General features: G+C 30.8%; 2 protein-coding genes across 2 annotated transcripts; one reads left to right on the forward strand and one right to left on the reverse strand.

Annotated features, from left to right (window-relative positions):
* The first annotated feature begins 258 nt into the window (after positions 1–258).
* LOC125853664 (uncharacterized membrane protein At1g16860-like) lies at positions 259–2,861 on the forward strand. The gene is made up of 4 exons (XM_049533386.1): positions 259–622; positions 1,274–1,429; positions 2,154–2,365; positions 2,458–2,861. The coding sequence occupies exons 1-4, from the start codon at positions 311–313 to the stop codon at positions 2,618–2,620; spliced, it is 843 nt and encodes a 280-aa protein (XP_049389343.1). The 5' UTR covers positions 259–310; the 3' UTR covers positions 2,621–2,861.
* A 453-nt stretch (positions 2,862–3,314) lies between these two features.
* On the reverse strand, positions 3,315–5,418 carry LOC125852603 (ubiquitin-60S ribosomal protein L40). The gene is made up of 4 exons (XM_049532336.1): positions 5,182–5,418; positions 4,997–5,099; positions 3,642–3,708; positions 3,315–3,556 (listed from the first exon to the last, which is right to left on the reverse strand). Exons 1-4 carry the CDS (start codon positions 5,369–5,371, stop codon positions 3,530–3,532), a joined length of 387 nt encoding a protein of 128 aa, XP_049388293.1. The 5' UTR covers positions 5,372–5,418; the 3' UTR covers positions 3,315–3,529.
* Positions 5,419–13,940: the final 8,522 nt, after the last annotated feature.

A 13,940-nucleotide genomic window follows, 5' to 3' on the forward strand; every position in this document is an offset into this window, starting at 1 on the left:
AAATTGGAAAAACCCTTCCGCCGCTGTGTGCGAAAAGGGGTGTGACACTATGTATCTATATAATAGAATGAATCTGATAGCAAAGATAAATATATCTAATACTCCCTTTTATACATGTTTTTGATTAAAAAAAGTGATATATCTAAATTGAAATTTAATATGAAATTATTAATTAGTAAAATAATGTGTAAGATACTTTACCCGAAAAGATGGAACTGGGAAGGAAAATGACAGTTGAACCCCTCATCTGCTTCCAAAATTTGTAATAGCTTCACATTACCAAATCAGCAAAATAGAGAAGAGGAGAGGGATGAACCAAAACAACTTCTCCCATTCAAATGTAGCTCAAAGCTTCAAAGTCCCTCTAATCCCCTCACTTGCTTTATACCTTGTGTTTGCCCTTTTCTTGTTTGGCCTTGCTGTTTCTCTTTTCATTCTTGTTGTTGTTCATAACCCTCTCTTCTTCCTTTCTTACCTATTCCTTTTTGCTCTTATTGCTGCTTTTCTACTCTGGAACTCTATCTCTTTCCGCAATAACACAACTATTCTCCATTATCTTCGTTCTTTACCTGATGCTGACCTCACCGTCGCCCGCCATGGCCACCTTGTCAAGATTACTGGGGTAACCGTTAAAGCTTCAATCTGGGGTTTTCCTTTTTTTTTTTTTTGGTATTTTCTGTAATATTTGTGTTTTTTAGTGTTGTTCTTTTTTGTGAAACTATGACTAATGGTAAGAATACTGGTCCTAATGTCTATTGGGAAGCTCAGCTGATTGCTAAATTAGGAATTCTTGAGTTATTTTGGGGAAGTCATTCTTCGATTTTTGTGATTTCTCTTGTCTCCATTGATAATGTCAAAGTAATTTCTACTCTGTATAATGCAAGAAAAGATTGATTTTTTTAATCCATGTGCATTTCCTTCCTAGTGATGGATAATTTCATATGAAGAGTTGGATACTGAAAATATGTAAAGAGAAAACAAATTTGTGTGCATTTGAAATTATTGACTTCTATTGTTAGGGTGACATTTTGTGATTAACTAGACTTGTATCCTATTGGTAGGTAAAATTGACAACAGGAAGCTTTACTATGTCCATTATTGCATAGATGTACCAAAGAATATGACTATTGTTTATTCAGTCTATATATTTATGAGCTTGTTGTCCCTATCTAATAAAAAACATATTTATGATTTAGCTTGGTGTTCAGAACAATACCTTTCCCTTCCCTTTTTTGACATCAGTGGATGCCTTGTTTCTCTTTGATGATTTCAGCTTGTCTCTTGTGGGAATGTGTCTTTGGAGTCTTCTTATGAGAAGGTTGGACGATGTGTTTATACATCCACCTTGTTGTTTGAATGTGGAAAACTCGGCTTGAAGCCTGCAGATGTAAAAGAATCATGCTTCGGATGGAGACTTGCTTATTCTGAGGTATGGAACATTACATTTTGTAACAATTCCGATGAACAAGTTCTAAGATATTTATTTCTCGGCTTTAACGTTGCTTCTTGGCATATCATCTTTCCTTTCAATCTAGTGTTTTGACTTTAAAGAAAAGATAGTTTCATCTCTTTACTCCATTATTTTTCCTCACTAAAGAACCATCCCTGTCAATACCTCATTCTTAACTTGTTTATGTCCAGTCCTAGGTCACTGGCCACCAGTTATATGATTATTAACATAGAAAAGATAGTGTGGCATTATTATAATTAGGGTGCTTAATTATATATACTAATCTCATAGTATAAGACCCGAGTAGCCTGTTTCACTTTGCAAGTTTCTTCACATGGCATCATGAAATATACTAGAATCTATGCCAGGATATACTCAAAGCAGAAAAATGGAGCTTAAACCTTGTCAAGAAGGGGTGAAGAGTAGGAGGAAGATTGAAGGAGAGTGAATGGTCACATTATCTTTTTCACCAAACGCGAATTGAAGAAATTTAATCAACCTTCTTACCTCCATTGTATATCTAACTCCTAGTTTTTATTTGAATGGTGCTATTATGAAAATCAAAGGTGTCTACCCTTGGCCAAAATTGTCCCTTTTGTATGAACATTATATACTGTAGTTACTAGAACTATAGATAACAGGTTGACATTATATACTTGAGTTCACTGCAGAGTTAGTTAACAGGTTGAGTTTCTTTTGGCAGAGGCTCTCAACTGACTTCTACATAACTGACAAGAACTCTGGTATTAGAGCTGTTGTCAAGGCTGGACCGGACTCCAGAGTTATCCCACTGATAAAAGAGAGCAGACTGGTTACAACAGCAAAAAATTGTAAGGTTTTGGCTTCTCATTTGAGAAAATGGTTAAGGGACAGGAATCTTTCATCTGAAGCTCGTTTACTACGTCTAGAAGAAGGGTAACATATGCTTTTGCTTGATCTTTGGTCCATTCTTTCGCCAGATATGTATTTGGTAACTAATAACTAGAAATTCTTTGTACCTTTGGCAGATACATCAAGGAAGGTAGCTCGATAAGTGTATTTGGTATTTTGCAAAGGAGCAATGATGTAATGGTGGTTACTCCGCCACAGGAGCTTATTTCTACTGGCTGTCTATGGAAAAAGTTACTTCTCCCTGTTGATGTTGATGGACTGATCCTTGCAATCCCATAGTGCGCAAATTTTGGAACCAACTCTTAACTTAGAAATGCAACAGAGATAAAGGTGACAAACCCTTGCAAGGAAACTAACTGTGCATCCCATTTGGATTGTTTCCATTCGCATGTACAGCAACTTGCCTAAAGGAAGGCAGGCTTATTTTTGGCTCAGAATTTCAGTAGTTAGTGCTATTGTTATTTTCAGATACGTATGAATTTTCTTGTTTAAACTAGACTTGGTTAACATTGCAAAAGTTTCCTCTTTGTTTCTTGCAATCGTCAAACTGATATAAGCTACGCCCCTAAACTTCTGTCCAAAAAGTTGTGTATATTTTCAAGTCAAATGGCACGATCAAAGAGAAAATTCTGTGGCCATTTTGCATTTTCAAGAAAGGAAAAGCCCGGCTTGGTCTCACCCTTCACCTAGCCCTCTTTTATCTTGGGTTTGGCTTGGTCCTTTCAACTAGGCCAAAGGCTGTGTTCTAGTTTTAGAGCTACACTGGAAAGTTGGTGAGCAACTTGAACATACAAATCGGTCATTCAGGATTAAAATTTTACATTTGTTTTTGTCTTTTCAAAGTAAACTACGAAGAATTTATGATTCCATTCCACTGTTGACATCATACTAAATTTCACAAATCACGAGTACCGAGTATTGTACTTTGCCAATGAAGCGGAAATATCAAGAAAAGATACAGCATTGACAACAGTTCACAAATGGATATGATGATAAATCACTCTAGTGTAGGCTTGTTCATCTATATAGTCTTAGATCGGGTGCACAGTGATATCTTTAACAACAAACTTTTAGTTAAACAAAAAATGCTAGTCTATCCATTACAGCAAGGTGAAGCAGGACAGAAAATTGTAAGACCGCAGACTGGCAGTATAACTGCAATGCACACTGCTAAACAAGGTATCACGCCTACTTGATCTTCTTCTTTGGCCTCAGCTGCAAAGGAAGAAACATTCGTGAGTTGCGTAACCAAAATTTGAAGGGAATCAAGCCAGGAGTAAACATCAAATTGCTCACTAACCTGGTTGCTGTGCCCACATTTTTTCTTCCTGCAGTTAACAGCACGAGGATGTAGGCGAGCATAACACCTAGAACAAATAGACAGGTATCAGGATTAAGCAGTCAAAACCAAGGTTTTAGAGTAAGCCACATCAGCAAAAGCTCTACAATAAATAATCGAACTCAGAGAATGCAGAAAAGTCATTTAAGCCTCAAATTCTAAGTTGCTCAGACTCTTCACTTTTGGTGCCGCACTTGTGCCAACACGACGTGGGTGTGGGATCCGTGTCCAATTTGGTCAATCAAATTTGGGTACTTTTGACAAAAATAGATGGGAAAAGTCCGGACAGTTTTAATGATTTCTATAATCAATACAAAAGCTAAGGTGAAAGTAAAGAAAATGAAATACATTATATATAGAAATATATAATTTCTATGTCACTCTACTTTTCTTTAATCTCATATGAAGATTCTCCACCACATAATATCTCATAATTTAGGTTTTACAACTCTAATTTTAGATAATTTAATTATTTTTAGGCGAATTCCCACACCCGTATCCATAATGGATCCATATCCCCAAACTTAAAAATTAGGTCGGGAAGGATCCAACCTCTGGATCCGCACCCGCAACTGAGTCTGAGCAACTTAGCTCACAAGTATGCAGGTCACACAGGGTTCTACCATAACATTCTAACAGTAGCCAAAAAAAATGCACAATACCAATACAACTTTGTTTTGGAATGCACTTATAATTAGAAATAGTTTCTAGGTGAATCTTGAGAAGATTTCAGCTCAAAAGAGGCTAACTGTCCACACTCCATCTTAAACAGCTAGTTGATTGAAGGAAGTACAAAACAGATGATGCAGGTCAAGGGATGCCATAATTATTAATCCTTCAAATGTATTATACTCTAAACAAATCAACGCAAGAGTCCAAAGTATAAACTTCTATGTTCTGAATATAGACAAATACACCAGCATTACGCTTTGCGACACCAGTCACATAATAGGCAAACATAGTAAGGCACTACAACACTCAAATCCCACAGAGACTAACAATCAAAACTCAAACGGATCCGGGATGAATAATCACTGCAAGGTTAGTTAGTTAACTTATGAGTTGAAAGTTAAACAGGGTAATCAACTCCAAATGGGGATTAAAATAATTATGTTTGAATATGAATTGAAATTAAAATCTAGACACAAATTAGCATTTCAATATTTCCAAAGACTAAGGCAACCTAATAAAGTTAAGACCAAGACCATAGATGGCCACTATTACTAGTATAGCTGCACGCACGGTAGTAGAAACCAAAATTATTTTATACAAAACAAAAGCAATCGCATAAATAGAAAGGAAAATAAAAAACTTACTTGCGGCAAATCATCTTCTCTTGGTTGTACTTCCTAGCCAAAGCCATCAGAGAAGGCTCAATAATCCCTCCACGAAGCCTCAAAACCAAATGCAAAGTTGACTCTACAAAAATTGCCCAGAGAAACCATCACAAAACCGATACAACTATACAATTCCAAGTCCATATACAGTTATCTATACTTACCTTTCTGAATGTTGTAATCAGCTAGAGTACGTCCATCTTCGAGCTGCTTTCCGGCGAAGATCAATCGCTGCTGGTCCGGTGGAATACCTTCCTTGTCTTGAATCTTAGCTTTGACATTGTCAATAGTGTCGCTCGATTCAACTTCGAGCGTGATCGTCTTCCCCGTAAGAGTTTTCACGAAGATCTGCATTTTGGCGGCGCTCTATCTCTCTTACCCCTTTCTCTTCTCTGATAGAAAAAAACTGTGTTCCTTTCCCTTTCAATATGTATATTAGGGTTTCGCATATGAAGCCCAATTGATCTGTTGAGCCCAACTACTACGACAATGGCCCAATCCTAACTAACTACTACTACATTGGCCCAATCTTACTTGTTTACGTCTTAATTTTGCACTTCCTTGATCCAAAGTGTTTTTTAGCTAACGTTTTGCCACACATTTTTTTTTTAAAATGGCAAATTATTTTGGAAAAACTACAGAATATGGCAAACATACCTATATATTCAAGAAAAATAGTTATATTTGATTTTTTTTCCATAATATATCGATATAACTACACAATAAATAGCAAAATTAGTTATACACAAATAAATAATTTTTTATATACATTAAATATAAATAAATACAAAATAGGAAAGTTATTATTGAATGCCTAATTAATTATTGCAGCACATTTTACGTGATACTTTCTCAATGTTTACCATCATCAACTTTTTCTCTTTCATGCCTAATTAATTTGGCTTAAAGTATTTTAATTAATGAATAAGTGAATTTCTTTCTGGGAAATTAAGAATCGTTGATAGGCTTCATTTTTGTATGCATATTCTTTGTATCTTATTTAACTATATTTATGTATATTAGTATTTAACTATATTTTTGCATGCATATTTGTGGTATGTTATTTAACTGTATTTATGTATATTAGTATTTAATTATATTTTTGTATGCATATTCGTTGTATCTTATTTAACTATATTTATGTATATTAGTATTTAATTATATTTTTGTATGCATATTCGTTGTATCTTATTTAACTATATTTATGTATATTAGTATTTAATTATATTTTTGTATGCATATTCATTGTATCTTATTTAACTATATTTATGTATATTAGTATTGCTAAATACTAATTGCTCACACGATTTCGTCTTCTTTAGCCATTTTTATCAAGGAATATCGGTAACATAACTTTGTTCGGGATGAATTTATAATAGGATTTATTGTGGCTCCTTAAATATCACATTGGTTATAACATGTTCATGTTTAAAGTTAAATCCAATAAAAAATAGTTGTATACAACTAAAATCACTTTTATTCAATAATTGTATATTTACTCAAAAGGTATATCCTAAATATATGGGTATGTATTCCTGTGTATTTTTAGTTAAATGTATTTTAGTTTTTACCTTCATTGATTTTTTAGTTAACGTTTTTTCTAAGTTTTATTCAGTCATTATTATGACATATCAATACCACATCTTTTGAGACAACAAGAGAATGGAGTATTTAAACTGATAAGAATATGATCGGGTATGCCTTTAAATAAGTAATTATTAGTTCTAATGTTAATAATGGAAAGTTGCTCTTTGTATGGACGTAAATAAGGACAGTGGGTTATATTTAGAGTCAATTCCTTATTTAGTTAATTGTACTTAAAGATGTATTAGTATATAAATAGAAAAATAAAAAATGTATACAAAAATACAGCGAAAAAAAGATATAAAATGTAGTCATTTATTGTAAATAACATACTTATAGCTATTGAACTTCAATAACATATAAATATAGTCAATTTGGTAAGTTGCTCAATTATTTTTGAGTCAAGTTTCATCATGCGTTTGACTATATATTTTGAGAGAAATATTTGAATTTTAAAAATATATAATCTAAATTCATATTTTCTAAAAATTATTTATAATACCCATAAATTTGTATTATCATTTTATAATATAATGAATATATTCCGCAAGAAGTCATGACAATGAATAAAATTAATATGACTCTGAAAAAATATTGAAAAGAATTCTACATTCTATTTTTTTGTAATAATATTTTATTCGATGCATGCGAAGTTAAAAAGAAAAAAGAATCAAGAAACTTTTAACACATAAGCTAGGTCCCTACCATATCAAAAAAGTACACTCGTATCTAGTGGTCATCAACGTACACGTCTTGGCAATTTTTTAAAAGTATGGCATTAATAAATTAAGTTGTGGAACTGTGGATTTGCCAATAATGCACCTCGATGATGTTAACAATTTCCACGTCGAAAAAGGGATGGAAATTTGATCTTTCAAAAAGGCTCTGAGCCTGCTATGTAGCTAGGCTACGAGCTTGATTCTCTAATGATAGAAAGAGAGAGGATAGAGGATCACGCTTACAAGCAGCCTTCTTATATTGACTTGGACAATTCACTTTTCATTTTTTGAGATTGAGTTAGATACAAGATTCATCTTTATATGGTATCAGAGTTAGACCCTTCTCAATTTTTTTATTCACCAATATTGGACCCCCATATTATAATGTTCACACTCTAGTTAACGAGGTTTGAAAGTGCTCAGAAAGAAAATGTGTTTACCATAAAGATAACGAGACCTGGGCATGCTCGAAAAAGATGTTTACCATAAAGAAGAAATAATACTCATTTTTTAATTAAATTATAGGAAATAATCAAAAGTGTATGAGGGGTACTTCTTGTCTAATAAATAGGCAGGCAAAATAGCAACAGTATGATCATGAGTACTACAAAATACCAACATCTATTTTTATAGAAAGCAGAGAAAGGACTAAGATCGATGTTACTTATGATAGCTAATTTTTTTTGCTAGAAATGGTTTGTCGATGATAACTAATGTTACGTCAAGCAATATAATACTAGACTTTATTTTGGACATGGCTTAGAAGGCACATGTTCAGTCCCTCTTTGTCTAAGACGACAAAAACAACATTCAAATGCAGCAGCGTGTGCATATGTACTGAGACAAAAACATTATATATATGTGTGTGTGTCAAGATACATTCAACTTTCCTTATTTAGCAGTTGCCCAAGTTCATGAGAAAAAAAAAAAACTATACTCTAAAATAAGGTAGAGTAATTCTGTCGATACACGATATCAAGCCCCATGCATCTTATTCCCAGCCTAACGAAGTAACACTGAATATGGGCTTCATCACTCAATTCCTATTTTTGTCCTTTCTATTTCATTAATTTCAATCACACTAACATGGGTAACTCTGTGATGAGATGGTTCGGGATTTTTTTATCCTTAATCAAAGGTGTCAAATTATCTAACTCCTGAAAATGAAGAAAATTATGTTGGGAGATAACCTTTAGAATTGAGTCATGTAATATACGAATTCAAAATTTAATTAAATTTCAATATACATATTTGAAATAAAAATAAAATAAATAAAATTGCAATCACGTAATTAATTAAGAAAGGTCATTTTCTGTTGCTTTTTGTATTTCACGATCATGGGTGTTCAAAATCAGAATGACCTACTATTTACTGCTACTTATAGTGCTTATGACTTGGTATGTATCAATCATTGTTTTGACCACTTCACTGATAATTAATACTCCATTACTTTATTATTATGATTAGTCATTAGTTGTTCATGTCCATGCATGGTTAAAATTTATCAACCTTTATTTTATAAAGGAAGAAAAGATTTTTCCACCTTTATTGCTGCGCTGTCTGAATTTAAATCCACTGCGTGTCACTATTGAACCCATTTGAAGGAATTAAAAGTTGAATTTCATGTAATGTACGTGGAAGAATTACTCTCTATTAACTAGGGTGGATAAGTTGGTTTGATTCGATTTATTAATGGTTCGGTTATTGGTTAACGATTTTTAAACATGTTAAATCAATTAGACACTTTTATCAATCTTTTGTTTATCGGTTTTTGACCCTTAATAGTTCGATTTAATCAATAAGAAAATGTTCATAGAACAAATATATGATTCTCCAATAATTTGACGTGACTAAATAATAATGTAATTTTACATAATGCTCATAGAATAGAAATAATAGTAACTACCATGAAAAAAACTAATAGGAAAGTTTGTTTCTTGTGAACTATCTAAGTCACTGTGAAGTGAGAATTGAAGGTTAAAGGGCAAAATCGACAACCAATAAGGTCAAACTTAATGAATTATCGATGATAACAAGTAAGTTCTTTTTGAAATTGATTTTTTTTTTTTGTTGTGTTTTGTTATATTATATGTTTCAACAATAATATTTCGTTGTACTTAAATCAGCAGATTCTGAAATTTTCCTTCGCCAAATTCCGCTTACGCTGGGATATAGATCAGGATGACAAAGATTTATAGGTTCACTATGAAAATTGGAAGTGTCATATTTTCTATGTTACGTAATTTTATGTTGTTAGGAAATATGTATACTATACTATTGATATGGAGCGGGTATTAAAAAGTAGTAAATAACTTATTATTAATATTGTATTGTGATAAATTATTCTTTTGAAAGCGATTTTGATTTATTATAGGCGGTCGCTTCCCAAATGAGCTATTATAAGAAGTCAAATGGTTGCTGTTACAAGATTCAAATTGCATGTTACAAGAGAATGTATTCTTCAACGAATATGGACACATTTTATTATCATTGTATTTAGACACTTTTCCGATAAGCTTAAAATATTATTAGCTTTGCGAAATTTGAATTTGCCATATCTCACGTGCAAGGAGGAAAAATCGATCCTTTTTAACCTCGCTTGTCCATTTCTCAATAGCTATATATTTAATAAAATATACTATATTTTTCCCATAATCAATAATAGATTCTTTTATCTTTCACATAAAACAAAAGGTAAAAGTGGGAAAAGAACCCACAAGATAAAAGGATAGGAAAAAAGATCCACACAAAAAATTGAATATTCTTTACATCACGATAATGGTTTAATGCCAACAAATGAATGACATTTAATATATAGTGAAAACTTTCATTTCTAGAATACTTCAACGTCATTGTCAACAAAAGAAAAATAATCAAGCTCAGCATTTTTGTATTTTTCTCTTTCTCTTTTCTTTCTGCTGTTTGTATAAAAAACAAGATAAGTATTAGTACTATATAAGAAGAGGGAATAAGTATTCACCATAAGTCAACATGTATATCAATAAGAGGGAATAATCAATATATTTATAAAATGAAATGACATATAAAATAAAATGGAGAGAGTATTGGTTTTTCAAAATGGAAAAGGACAAAACACATATAAAATTAAAAGACATAAAAAAAAGTTTGTTTAACTCTCAAACATAAAAAGTAACATATGTTAATAAAAACTTTAATAAAAAGTACTATAATTTACAATAAATAATAACTTAAAATATCTACAAGACAACAAAAAAAAGACTAATTTTTGTACTGCTTCTGTCACATAAATTAGGATTGAGATGATTTTAAAATTTTAATTTTGGTTATACATTATAAAATAGCTGAATTACTATATAAGAAGAGGGAGTAAGTATTCACCACAAGTCAACATGTGTTCCAATAAGAAGAGGGAATAACCAATATATTTATAAAAAGAAATGACATATAAAATAAAATGGAGAGAGTATTGGTTTTTCAAAATGGACAAGGACAAAACACATATAAAATTAAAAGACATATAAAAAAAAGTTGGTTTAACTCTCAAACATAAAAAGTAACATATGTTATTAAAAACTTTAATAAAAAGTACTATAATTTACAATAAATAATAACTTAAAATATCTACAAGACAACAAAAAAAAGACTAATTTTTGTACTGCTTGTGTCACATAAATTAGGATTGGGATGATTTTAAAATTTTAATTTTGGTTATACATTATAAAATAGCCGAAAAATTGAATGATATAATTTTTTAAAAAATAACCAAATGAATCGTCCTATCGATAACCCTAATTTTACTTCTACTCTGTTTATTTTTACTTATATTTAGAAAAATATGTTTCATTTCTACCCTCAATCTTATCACTACATTTATTTGCTATTTAAAATTGAATTAAAAAGACAAATGACAAATAAGTTTCTATATTAACTACTTATGAGCAAAATAAATTATAACAATCTTTACCAATTTTATAACAATACATAAACTATACTCCCTCCGTCCCATATTAGATGGGCACTTCCAACTTTACACGGTGATTAAGAAATCATTAATAAATTGGAAGACTTCACCATTTTGCCCTTTGTTTATATCAATGCACATTGAAATGAGTTACAAAAAATACACATACAATATAGGAATGGTCATATTAATTGTAGGGGTGAAATGGAAAAGAATTAATTAATTCTATCCTAATTTAATAAGTGCTCAAATAATATGAAAAAAATATTTTTAGTAAGATTCTCATCTAATATGGGATGGAGAGAGTATTAGTTGTTGAAAATGGAAAAGGACAAAACACATATAAAATTAAAAGACATATAAAAAAAAAGTTGGTTTAACTCTAAAACATAAAAAGTAACATTTGTTATTAAAAACTTTAATAAAAAGTACTGTAATTTACAATAAATAATAACTTAAAATATCTACAAGACAACAAAAAAAAGACTAATTTTTGTACTGCTTGTGTCACATAAATTAGGATTGGGATGATTTTAAAATTTTAATTTTGGTTATACATTATAAAATAGCCGAAAAATTGAATGATATAATTTTTTTAAAAATAACCGAATGAATCGTCCTATCGATAACCCTAATGTTACTTCTACTCTGTTTATTTTTACTTAAATTTAGAAAGATATGCTTCATTTCTACCGTCAATCTTATCGCTACATTTATTTGCTATTTAAAATTGAAACTAAAAAGACAAATGACAAATAAGTTTCTATATTAGCTCACTTATGTGCAAAATATATTATAACAATCTTTACTAATTTTATAACAATACATAAACTATACTCCCTCCGTCCCATATTAGATGGGCACTTCCAACTTTACACGGTGATAAAGAAATCATTAATACATTGGAAGACTTCACCATTTTGCCCTTTGTTTATATCAATGCACATTGAAATGAGTTACAACAAATACACATATAATATAGAAATGGTCATATTAATTGTAGGGGTAAAATGAAAAAGAATTAATTAATTCTATCCTAATTTAATAAGTGCTCAAATAATATGAAAAAAATATTTTTAGTAAGATTCTCATCTAATATGGGACGGAGAGAGTAACAATATAATTTTATTAATGTTGGGCCCGAGCGTTGCCCGGACTTTCTTTACTAGTATATGTATAAGGGTGGATAAAGAATAGTATAAAGATGATGCACCTAAAAACGAAAAAAAGAAGAAGAAGAAGAAGATAATGCACCGAAAATACATTGTGTCTTTTTCATTTTTCGACACACTTCATTTTCATTATACAATTGTCATATTATCTGCTTACATATCAAATACAAAAGAAATTTATAAATTTATTTTCCTTCGTATCGAACACACCCGTACATAGTCGTGCCATTTATTTATTTCGTACACCTTATTTTATGAGGGGGGCAAATGTGGAACATCCTATTATTATTAGACATAATCCACTTGGTTGGAAATATTAATATTATGAAGCTAGGTTCACATCAAAGATTTCATTTTCAGTGTAATTAGCTAGATAGCATATTATATGGTGCATCGGAAAATGAAGGATAAGATGCCACTGCCGCTTACCTACCTATACAAGTCATCAAGATTTTAACAGCCTAACCAACTTAATTGTGTCTTATTTTTGGGGATTCATTCATTTAAATTTTAAAAGTCTCTTATCAAAGTTGACCTGATCCTAATTTGTTTTAATTAGTTGACTCTTCACTCTATTTAATACTTGCTTGTCTATATGTATAATATAATAAAAATAATAACACTACATGAATTATGTCATTCAGTAACAACCGAAAAAGAAGCATTTTGTTCTTGTTATGCAAACAAAAAGTAGTGCAATATATACCCAACAGACGACAAACATACTTTACAGCTGCACCAAACTTCCTTCTCATTAATTGCTTCTTACTAGTCAAACAAATTAAAATCACAATTTTAAATTTGATTATTAGGTTATAATTTAACACATGATTTAGGGTGTGTTTGCTACAAAAAGTAAATATTTTTTGATTGATGAATAATTTTCATACTTATATTTTGGGGGTGGAATTATTTAAAGACAAAATACCATTTTCAAAGTTAAACTAATTCTTGTTGCATAAATTATATACAATTAAATATTAATCTCTACATTGTAATATTAAAAGTTAGGCTCTAGTAGGTATAAGTGTTAATTAAGGAGCAACCTGTAGTTAGATATAATTAGGATTTGATTAGGGAACCAATCATTCTCACAAATCAAATCCAACAATTAGCAGTAGAGAATACGAAACCCTACGCCAATAGATGTCACTTTGTTATGATTCCATATTTATGGAATCCTCAAGAAATTAAATAACAAAAGAAGAGATCGATGATTAAAAATATATATTTTTGATTTTCTAGAATTTTGACGAAATAAACTATTAGATTAATGAGAAAATTCATACAGATGACAACATTTTATGCTTTCTCTTGCTTATAGATGTTCGCCTTCGTTTTTTTTTTTTTAACCTATATGTATGAAAATTAATGATCCGATTTTAGTAAGGCTGATGACCTCCTAATAATTTGAAGAAAAATTAATCAAGAAATAAGTGGATGCTTAATCAGTGGGGTTCTCCAATTGTGGTTGGATAATTAGCTTTAACATTATTCCAACCACT

Source organism: Solanum stenotomum, chromosome 1, assembly GCF_019186545.1.
Source record: "Solanum stenotomum isolate F172 chromosome 1, ASM1918654v1, whole genome shotgun sequence".
Classification (NCBI taxonomy): domain Eukaryota; kingdom Viridiplantae; phylum Streptophyta; class Magnoliopsida; order Solanales; family Solanaceae; genus Solanum; species Solanum stenotomum.

Excerpts from the sequence above, each read along its gene's own strand:
- LOC125853664 (XM_049533386.1), top strand. The coding sequence starts at position 311 with ATGAACCAAAACAACTTCTCCCATTCAAATGTAGCTCAAAGCTTCAAA. Across the intron at positions 623-1,273 it reads ACCTTGTCAAGATTACTGGG|CTTGTCTCTTGTGGGAATGT; the intron begins GTAACCGTTAAA and ends TGATGATTTCAG. Across the intron at positions 1,430-2,153 it reads GGAGACTTGCTTATTCTGAG|AGGCTCTCAACTGACTTCTA; the intron begins GTATGGAACATT and ends TTCTTTTGGCAG.
- LOC125852603 (XM_049532336.1), bottom strand. The coding sequence starts at position 5,371 with ATGCAGATCTTCGTGAAAACTCTTACGGGGAAGACGATCACGCTCGAA. Across the intron at positions 5,100-5,181 it reads TGATTACAACATTCAGAAAG|AGTCAACTTTGCATTTGGTT; the intron begins GTAAGTATAGAT and ends CAATTTTTGTAG. Across the intron at positions 3,557-3,641 it reads AATGTGGGCACAGCAACCAG|CTGAGGCCAAAGAAGAAGAT; the intron begins GTTAGTGAGCAA and ends CTTCCTTTGCAG.